We start from the raw sequence: 10,630 nt of genomic DNA, 5'->3' as shown, positions 1-10,630 counted from the left end.
ACTAGGTACTCAACAAATCAACAAAGAGTACGGGTAAACAGGAGCGCAGAACTCAGGGCAGCACTATCGTCAAGACAACAATGTTCCTTGTCAAAAAATAAAAAATAAAAAACGTCAACACAGGAAAGCATGCATATCGAGGCATGTCAGAACACGTCGGCACAAATTGTACGACTGCTGGACAACAGAGGAAAACAAACAAACACTTGAACAGAGTGAAAAAGACACTCACCATCATTTTTCCCGTTCACAGCATTCCCTCATTGTAAATCCGCTCGTCACAAAATCCACCTGCATCGTCGAACACCATTCACCAGTGACGAACCACGCATCCGCACCCCATCAGAGGCAGACAGAACCCCACCGAAGCTACGCTCTTCCACTGACGGCCAACGCCAGGAGCAGAATTTGCGTGTCGAGACCCGTCAGTGTCCAAGAGAGAAGTAAAACCTTGCGCCCCCTGCAGGCCGTTCTCATTGGTCGTGACGTCATCCTATTGTCTCAGGGCTACACAGTTTTTTTCCACTAATGCTCCTCTAGACAAGGTCAACCTGAAACAATAGTCTCTCGGTATGCGGTCATCATGCAGGTGCGTCGCTCAAGGACGCGTACGCTCTAGACAGGGCACCTGTTATTTATTGAATCACTATCCCTAGATTATTTCCTTTATTCTACTATAATGATTGCGTAGGGAACTATTGCAGAAAAACACCATAGACAAGAGGAGATTGTAGCATTTCATTCCCAAAGTCTTACTGTACAGGAAAAAAAAAAGGTTCAGCAAGACATAAAGTCACACACCTGTCCCCCTCGCGGTTACTCTCTGAACTAAATGAATCGCAAAATTATTAAGAATTGCTCTACTCCCATTCAAGGCAGCACTATCGTCAAGAATATGCCTTGTACAAAAGGAAAAAAACTACATGCAGAAGGAAAGCATGTCAGAACAAGCCCAGGCATGTCAGCACATGTTTGTCAGACAAGGGGGGAAAAAGCGAAAAGAAACAAAGAAGGAAACCAGCATCAAACTATTTCTTCTTATTCAAAAACAGTGCTCATCATAAATCTGCCCAGGACAATACACACTATTTTTCTATTGCCACACTTTTTTCCAGTAACGGTCAATGCATTGCTACAGACTGCGTGACGTCATCACATCCTGTCTGAAGAAGAAGACACCGGCAAAGACTCCTGTTATTTATTGAATCGCAAGATTATTTCCTTTGTCCTACTCTTAATGACATTGATTCTCTCATTAAAATTCAACAAAAAAGCACCCCGCATATTAACGATTTTCACCCCAAAGGCTCATCATGGTCATTAGAATTACAGTAAACTGCCACTGCTCTTTTAAAATAATAAGTGAGACCACTCAACATCACCTCCAGGCTTATGTAATACATGACCCTTTCTATGCCCATACATTCGTTGCCTGAGGCTACACCTGCGAGCAAAAAAGGCGCGGAAGCCGGGTGGGCAAAGTTCCATTCGCGCATTGCGAGCAAAAAGGCGCGAAAGCACAAGACAGAACGCCTTTACGGGAACACGATAGCATTCCTATACTATATTAATGATTATTGCATTGCAGTTTAGAAAAACTACAACTAAACTATAATTTTAGGAGCCCAACTTTCTATGGAAACTATAATTGCCCTATTACTTGGATCGCTACTAATGAAGCGCTCCAATTTTTTCTCTCTTCCCATTTCAGCCTTGTCATGCAGGGAAGCAGACTCATATCCAAAATAATTAGTTTACACTGAGGGTGCCGTGCTTCCTATCCTGCGCTCAGATGCAAGCATTTCTTCACGGATACCTTTAACAGCTGACTTCCTCAACATATCGAACACCCAACAAAATCAAACAAACAATCAGAGAAACCCTCTTCTCAGCTGCACCATGCGACTTTCTTCTGCGTAAAATCGGTGATTTGAAGAAGAGAGCAGCGAAAAATTGCGCGCGCTTGTGCTCGACCGGAAGCATATGCCAATAAACCAAGAAAAAGGCACTCATGTCTGGTATCTGATAGTGCCACATACACAGACGCATTGCCCTTGCGTAAAGAAAGCACAGGACACGGATACACAAATTTCCTTAGGTGAGCAGGGAAAAGGCTTAAGACCACAGGTCACGACACATCGCCACGCGGCTAGCACAACATGACACCAACAAGATACTAGCAGCGGGAAGAACTGCAACACTGCTAAACAAGTCCAGACATGCCACGATGGCGTCACAAATCAGGAAGAAAAAAAAAAGAAAAAGAAAGCACACGCACGCACGCACAGAGGACAACATGGCGACATCGCATACAAAACACTGCTCATCGGGGAAAAGGCCTAAGCCTGCGGCGGATCATCATAGAGCGTACACAACTTCATTTTTTTCTATTTTGCTTAAACTAAACGCGGTCTGCTTGGAAAACGACGTACAAATTTTCTTAAGGAGCAGAGAAATATTTCTACTCCGTGCTCAGATACCAGCATTTCTGCTCAAAAACCTGCAAAATTAAACACTGCTTACTTCGTCAAGATATCGAACAAAATCAAACAAACAACCCCACTTCCACTGGTAGAACACTATTCAGCTTTTACGCAGGATGCTTTCTTCTACATAAAAAGTAGAGAAAATAAGAAAAGAGCAGCGAAATATTACACGCACATTTGCTTGACTTAAAGGGACTATCGCATCCGGGAACGTGTGTATGAGACACATACCATAATGTTCGGTATCATTTCACAATCTAGTTGGCCAAATTTCTCTTTCGAGAACGCCGTACATATTGAATAAACGAATTTTAAATATTCCCGCCGCCTCTGAAGCTAAGGAAGCCCAGCGATAGTAACATCATGATGACGTAACGCAGCCGCACGAATGGGAGGGCTGCGCAGACGACAGTCTCCGAGCTCGTCTGCTTCGGGTTTGAGTCGCCATCGTCGCCATTTACCTCGCGAAAAGTCATCGATAAATACGCCGACTTCCGCTTGTGATTGCGAGTTCTGACGCGACCATGTCGCGTGAAACACGGTGTTACGTTACTGGGTGTACGAACACTTCGGGCTCTAACCCAGAAGTGACATTCCACAAGCCGAGGGACAGTGACACGAGGCGAAAATGGGAGACAGTAGTCGCCAGCAGACATCCTGACGTACAAGGAGAAATACATGTGTCCCGCGTTTGTTCTTCACACTTTGCGGAGGATGCGTACATGGAAACGGATGTTCTACAAATCCGACTTGGAGTTCCGAAACGAAAGCGGCTGAAGGCTGACGCCGTGCCCACAATATTTCCAGAACCAACTCGGCCGCGGTCTGCTGAGGTGGGTCACAGTTCTCGTATATGTCAAATGGGACCCCGCAAAAGGACATAATAATTGATAGGATCTAGCCCTGAAAAGCGTGCCTGCAACGCAGTTTACACGCTTTTCTCGGCATTGGCGCAGCCGGCGAAGTTCGATCCCTAAAACTAAGCAATGTGGGTTTTGCAAGGGAAACCCATGAGCTGAGATTGCCATTCTCGTAGTGCTTGCTGGAAATGTCGCTTACCGATGGGATGGATTATTATGAGAACATATATAATGAAGGGGCGTATGCACGTTTTCATTTAGCCGCGCGTCATATACGAACATGAACGGTACTTTGTCCTTTTGTGGGCTCCCATTCAGCGAGCAAATTTGCGCGTGAGGTTTCATTTTCTCTACTGCATTAATGCATGCTGGAAATACAGGTTGCATGTTCGAAAAACAAGTGACAACTTTATTTTGAGATTATGAATGGGGAGTTTGTCGCCATGGGCGATACTCTACCCCATTGCTTCTGGTAATGTGGGGTATGGAACAATTTTCATAAGAGGTATCTGTACAAGGAATGTTTTTTCTAGGCAGATTTGTGAAAACCAATCTATTACATATCTTATGAGATGTTGACTTATGAATTGGAACCACAAGTAAATAGTTTCGTTTACAGGTCCAGTCCACCAGCTTCACTGAAGCCAGTGCAAGTGGTACGTTCCGTAGAAAGCTCTTATTAGGCATTGCTGCACATTCATGCTCCCGCCTATCTGTTCCAGTTTAAGATGTTTTTGTCGTACTTGTCCTATACCAGCCTGTTACAGTGATAGGTGTGATAACGTGTTTGTATTGTAGACGTGGAAAGGATGGAATCGGCAAGCGATGCGGGTGAATGTTTCAGCCTACAACAATCCATGTCATCAGCGGGTCCGGAAAATGGTACATGCCCAATTCATTTATGCTCACTCTTGATAAAATCCATGGTGGTTAAAATGAATGCATAGGCAATTACTCTTGAGATTCATAGCTCCTCCTTGTAAACACAGGAGAGCAGCAATCACATCATATCCCATATTGTTTTTTCATAGTTGTATTGCATAATTGCCTTTCTGCATTTTTTGTATGTGTCATGTTGGTATTGCTCTATTTCTTCAGTGCTAGTGCTGGATGGACTGCCCCTTGAACCATTTGTGCCCTACCAGATAGTCAGCCAATATGGGTTCCATTACACATTAGTACCGCACAAGCCAGAATCTGTAGCGGAAAGGGTTCAGGACAAGGAAACACAAACAGCTATTCCGACATCCACGCTTGGTAATATTGTAATATCATTTACAGGGAACAGACCTTTTACACACGTAGCCTACTGGTTTTTTGGTTTGCAGGCACTCAAACTAGGTTCCACATGCAAAGTAGGGAAAGCCAGACAGGCATGAGCCTTCCCCCTTCCAGCTCCCTTCTGTTGACATCATCTGAACTAGCAACTTGGTGTCCAGAAGACAGCAACATTGAAAGCGTGGAGGTCTCTGCAGGACAGGCTTCCATGCAGCATATAGGTGCACCAGCATTTGAGGAACTGATGCCAACGGATATGCTTTACATGCCTCTTTCGCCCGTCCACTGCTCCACCCCAGCTAGAGAAGAACTTGATACAACCTTGGGATCTACATGGTATGCCGTAGTACAAGTGTATTATATTTACAGAAAATTGTTAATAACTCTGGTGATCTAGTGATTACAAAAAGGAAAGCTATGACGTCCATTTAAGTTAATATGAATTACATTGTGACCGTTGTGAGGCAAGTGTGACAGAGTTACAGCATATTTGTCTACCCACAGATTAATATTGCCTCTTGATGTGTTTTACTATCCATGTGGGTGGTGAGCCTAAACAGCTTGTACCCTATCATGAAGTTGCTACTATCTGTGTCGGGTCTGAACCCATGATAATTGGGTCAGTAGGTGGACATGCTACCAATCAATTGATAGGAGCCACCTTGAAATGAATACCACGGATGCTAACAGCATATGTTACAACAGCAGTCAAGGTGGTGGATAAAGCTTGAAGATAAAAAAGCTTAGGAAGAACAACAGACATACACACGGATAGCTCATAGCAGCAGTATAACACGTAACACAGACATGACAGAAGTTATAACAACAAAATACATGGGAACAGAAGGGGTAAGGAAGCTGTGGCCAACAAACTAGGCCACCATGACCACGCTGGGGAACAGGTCATTTTAACCTTGGTGAAACAGACCTACAGGGAAGGATGTACAGGGATTTTATGAAAAAGTCATCCTAGAAACAGCACCGCAAAGTGTGCTGCCCTGACGAATAGGCCGTGCATTCCAAGACATAGATGCCTTCCTAGACTGAATAGCAAAGGCTTTCTACTTCACACACAGCATTGTACTACACATATACGTTTCGCAAAGGTGAATAACTTCTTTTCTTTCTCGATGTAGCCAGCCTGATCCGAAGGACGTGACGGTCCACTCATCTGAATTAACAGAGGGATCAGAGACTGAAGAGTAAGCTTTGCACTTGAAAGCCGTGGGAATTCTTACATTGCAACTATTTTTTTCCTAGTGACGAATATGAGAAGGAACATGAGGGACATCATTCTAAATCCCATGTGCATCGAACGTAAGTACAGCATGCTCCAGTATGCTGTGTTTTAAGACATAGAAATATGTGATTGCTTTTCAGGCTAAATCCAGAGGAACGTCTCTTCCTGGTGGCGGAGTCAAGTCTGCGAGAGCTCCTGTCACAGTGTCCTTGTGGTAGCAGCGATGCTGAAACAGACATCACAACAAGGGGCACATGGCTGAGAGCAGCAACAGCTTGCAGCTGTGGGAAACTGTGTACATGGTCCAGCCAGCCTTGGGTGGAAGACAGACCACTCGGAAACATTCTGCTCTGTAGTGCGATTCTGTTTTCCGGCGTGAACATAACCAAGGCATTTCGTATGTTTGCCGTGATGAAGGTACAAATACTGGCACTTTTCTAGTGTTAACGTAACCAAGGCATTTTGTACATGTTCCATACGATGCAGGTGCCAACACTGACTTTGTCGCAGTACTTCAGAACACAGAAACAGCACCTCTTTCCTGCCGTGAATGATGTGAGTACATTTATAAAGTATGTGCCTATTATCGTTCAAGAAAACAAGTAACATATCCTAGCGGTAGCTCGAAAGTCACAGAATGTTTTCACCCAATGTTCCTTTTAGTATGTGATCTTATCTTATCTACAACTGTTGTAGGTCTTCCTGAGCAGACAAGCTGAGCTACTGGACCGGCTCCGCCCAGTGCCCCTGACCCTTGCGGGAGATGGCAGATGTGATTCGCCAGGCCACACAGCCCTCTATGGCACTTACACACTGCTTGAGACAGTTGCCAATAGGATCATCCACTTTGAATTGGTCAAGGTATCTCATACCAAATCTTTCTGTAACAGTATTGTAAACATTGCATCATGCAATTCATACTTTTTCGGGTAATACCCGATTATACCCGATATTTGCCCCCAAGTTTCAAATTTTCGGCCTTAATCCAGTTTCTCCCTAAAAAAAGTGGTTCTAATTAAGTGGTTTTGTCATTGCCGAACTGGCAGAGCTTACTCACAATGTTGTACTAAAGTCCTTAGCACTACGAGCTCAGGACTAATTGCTGCTATTCAGAGAGTGGAAGAAGTGTTGACGTTGTACAGGCCTACAAGTGTTGAAGTTCCACAGCCTAATTGAGCACATCAAAACATAGCTCTGTTGTTTCTGTTGTCAAATCACCATACCTCTAGGGGGCAACACTACCCTGTATATGGGTATAACATGTGTAATACGTCGATCTTGGTGTTTTATGTAACAGTCAACAGAAGTCTCAAGCAGCAATGCCATGGAGGTACATGGTCTAAAGAACTGCCTTGCCTACCTTGAAGCACATGACATGGTTGTGGACACCATAGTGACTGACCGCCACACTGCAATAAAGTCTGTGTTAAGGGAATTGTGTCCACACATCAAACACCGTTTTGACGTGTGGCACGTTGCGAAAGGTGAGCACTCTCAACAAGCATGGAAAGTTGCTTTCGGTATTCAAACTCATGTGGTAACTTTGAACAGGGATCAAGAAAAAGCTTGTGTCTCTCAGCCGCTCCACAAAGCACCACGTTGTGAAGTTCTGGATAGAGAGCCTTATCCGACACATATACTGGTGTCCAAAGTACAGTGGGGAAAGTGGTGACCTTTGTCTGGCGAAGTGGGTATCGGCAGTGAACCACATTGTCGATGTCCATGAGCATGACAACCCACTGTACCCAGTTTGTTATCATGGCCCAGTTTCAGAACCACGAGAATGGCTCAAAGAAGGTAAGTACAAATAAATAAACCAATGGGTGCAGTCAGGCGATCTCAAGAAACTCTGAGAAACTCAAGAAATCTCTGAGAAAACTTTAAATGAATATTTGGTAAAGTAATTGCATCTGGGTTTTCTGGAGTAACACAAATGCAAAATGTGTGACATATATGCGTGTGTCTACTCTACATGCATGCCCTGTTATCATTGTTTTGGGAAGTGTGATTTAGCTGGAACTGAACAAAATTCAGGAAAACTGCTTAACCCTTTCTTAAATATAGCACTGCATGTAAATGGTTTTGGTGCTTAAAAAATACAGTTCTCACAACTCAGACCTCAGTGGCTGAACGATGGCGATGACAGGCAGGGTGAAGTGACCCGACGAGGCTGATTGTGGCATTAAACCAGCACACTCTTGAAAATGGTGTCCTAAGATTAACTGTACAGTATGACTTATTAAAGTCACACTGTGCAGTTAATCTTCGGACACCATTTTCAAGAGTGTGCCTGTTTATGAATGCATTTTTTAAAATTAAATTATATACAGTGCTTATTAGCACTGCTGACACAATCACGTGAGGTAGGTTTTTTGAGTGGAAGCTGAAGTTAATTTCCGCGTTGTATTAAAATTTAAGCTACACCATTTTTATGCGTGTGTAGGAAAGGAGCCTTATTGCACTGTTCATCCCATTGACACACATGGATTTTTCATTGCTTGCCCTCCTGTAGAGGGCCCAATAAATAGCACTATGGTCCCAAAATTTTCTTCGGCAGGCATGTACTAGTACGTAGACATAGCAACAAAAATACTAAAGAGTGGACAAGTTGATTTATCCCTTTCTTACACCCACGAGTTCAGTCGTGTGCTATGTCGTGGTTGCATCTCCAAGCATCGAGCTTATAGGTAATTTTACATAATAAGTGGTCGAGCTGGTGGATGAACTCCAATGTCAGGAAGCCTGACCAGCGAGTGACAAGGGAAAGCAAGCACAACACAAGTGGCTTGTTGTGTCTGTTTTTTTTTTTTTTCTGTTGTCGGTCGCTCACGCTTTCTCAAGAAGGACTAGTAGTTTTGTTAACTTTGTTGACAGAGCTAGAATTAAGCTTATCATTTACAATTACAGATAGTGAGACGTACGCAAAGGTCAAGGACATCTTGACAGCACCCGCACTGCTCAGGGATGTCCCTATGCTTTCTGCAAAACAACAGACATATGGCCTGGAGTCATACCACAGTGTCCTGAACCACTTTGTTCCGAAATCCTATTCGTTTTCTGATGAGGGGATGGTGGCCAGGTATTAAACCTTCATAAAATCATGTCACACATACAGAACCTGTACCATCTACATTACAAAACTGTGTTTTAGGACACAGTTGGCAATACTCCATTACAACGAGAATGCTGACCGTGTGCAAGTGGAAAGAGAGGGCTCCAAGCAGTTCCGACTGAAGCCATCCAAGCTGAAAAAGACGTGGGTGGCCGTACCCCTCAAAGAAAATGCTACCTATGGTATATTTTCACCACTGCGTGCATCATGTTCTCTGTCAATACATAGATGTAGTTATTGTGGCTAGTTTGAAGATAGCGCTAGTTATAGAGTGTTTTATCCTTTGCAGAATTTTTTTATTGAAAAGCTATGAGAGCAGCATATATAGATCTCATTTTTGCCTGATTACTTTAAAAAATTAATTAGGTGATTCCAGACAAAAGCAAGCGGAATGAGGGTATCCTTGCTTAGAGCTATTTCAGGTCTAACAAATCCTAAAATACACATGTGCCTTAAAATATCCATCCTTGAATATTGATATGAAAATGAGCTGAAACCACGCTGGCGGGGAATGCAGGAAGCACAGCGCTCACTTCATGCAAGAGCTCGACATAATTTGAAGTAATGGAAATCATCAGAGTAGGTGCTGATCTACTGGCTAAATAAATCACTTCTGTTGCCGTAGATGGCTCTTGAGGAGCACTTTTTCAGTCTCTCATCATCTGCATACCAAAATTCAGCAATAGATATTTCACGGCATGCTTTTAAGGATTTTTAAAAGATAGAATGGCTTTCAATGTGGATTTTCTCCTGTTCTGCTTGCTTTTGCTGAAAGGTCACATATATCCCCTTCCAAATGATGTCCGCCTTGCAGTATAACTCAATTGGGAAAAGTGATGTCTGTGCTGCTCCCATAGTTTTTCCATAAAAACACCCAGTATTGAGCATAGTCCTTCAAGTTCACCTAACACATTTATTGTCAACCTATGCTTATCCATCAACAGATTATGCGGCAACACTGATTGCAGAGGTTCTGACTCGCATTCAAGAACACCAAACGCAGTCAGCAGCTGCAGAAACTCGGCCAGCTCGTTCAGCAACATATGGTGAGAAGCCAACTCTTAGGCAAGCTGTGGAACAACACCAAACACGGTACGCAAAATATTGGTTCTACCAAGTTGCACCCAACCTGCTTGCTCCTGATGACTTAACTCTATTCTGGATTTTACATGTAGGTTCCAGAAGGGAAAGTAGGCCATGTCCACACCGGCTGAGGATCACGGACAGCTGGCCATCTTGACATATGACATCACAAACGGCCCTTTTCAGGGCCAACCAATGCTTTACACAAAGACAAGCGTTGCTTGTAGATCAACCCACCTCATATGACATTGCATATTAATTCTCAAACCCATTTTGATAACTGCATAACTAAAATCATTAAAGGGACTATCGCATCCATGTGTGTATGTTAGTCGTCGCTTAACAGTTAACTTGGCCAAAATTCACTTCCATAAACAGCTGAAGACAAATTTGTCAGTCTCAGCAACTATCAGCCTTGTGTGTGTGACGTTTGCTCCAATTTTCAGAGAAGGAATTTTGAAATACTCTAATATCCGTCATCCGCTCTTGCCCACGTGATTGTCAGTGAGCAACGTACAAAAAAATGTCACTGCAGTGGCACAATCAATTGGGACGGATGCGGCAGCCCCTT

The 10,630-nt window shown here is 43.5% G+C and overlaps 1 protein-coding gene across 1 annotated transcript; it reads left to right on the top strand.

Annotated features, from left to right (window-relative positions):
- Nucleotides 1-6,328: 6,328 nt before the first annotated feature.
- Nucleotides 6,329-10,181, top strand: LOC135387037 (uncharacterized). Its single transcript, XM_064616464.1, has 8 exons — nt 6,329-6,419; nt 6,561-6,725; nt 7,162-7,348; nt 7,416-7,661; nt 8,772-8,943; nt 9,016-9,158; nt 9,921-10,068; nt 10,152-10,181. The coding sequence occupies exons 1-8, from the start codon at nt 6,333-6,335 to the stop codon at nt 10,168-10,170; spliced, it is 1,167 nt and encodes a 388-aa protein (XP_064472534.1). The 5' UTR covers nt 6,329-6,332; the 3' UTR covers nt 10,171-10,181.
- Nucleotides 10,182-10,630: the final 449 nt, after the last annotated feature.

Source organism: Ornithodoros turicata, chromosome 3 (assembly GCF_037126465.1).
Source record: "Ornithodoros turicata isolate Travis chromosome 3, ASM3712646v1, whole genome shotgun sequence".
NCBI lineage: Eukaryota > Metazoa > Arthropoda > Arachnida > Ixodida > Argasidae > Ornithodoros > Ornithodoros turicata.
Note: the sequence above shows the minus strand (reverse complement) of the source record. Positions and strands in the feature narration are given on the sequence as shown.

What these genes read in the sequence shown, in the direction of transcription:
- LOC135387037 (XM_064616464.1), top strand. Translation starts at nt 6,333, where the DNA reads ATGTTCCATACGATGCAGGTGCCAACACTGACTTTGTCGCAGTACTTC. An exon ending in TCCACTTTGAATTGGTCAAG is followed by an intron (nt 6,726 to 7,161) that starts GTATCTCATACC and finishes TTTATGTAACAG; the next exon opens with TCAACAGAAGTCTCAAGCAG. An exon ending in GATGAGGGGATGGTGGCCAG is followed by an intron (nt 8,944 to 9,015) that starts GTATTAAACCTT and finishes ACTGTGTTTTAG; the next exon opens with GACACAGTTGGCAATACTCC.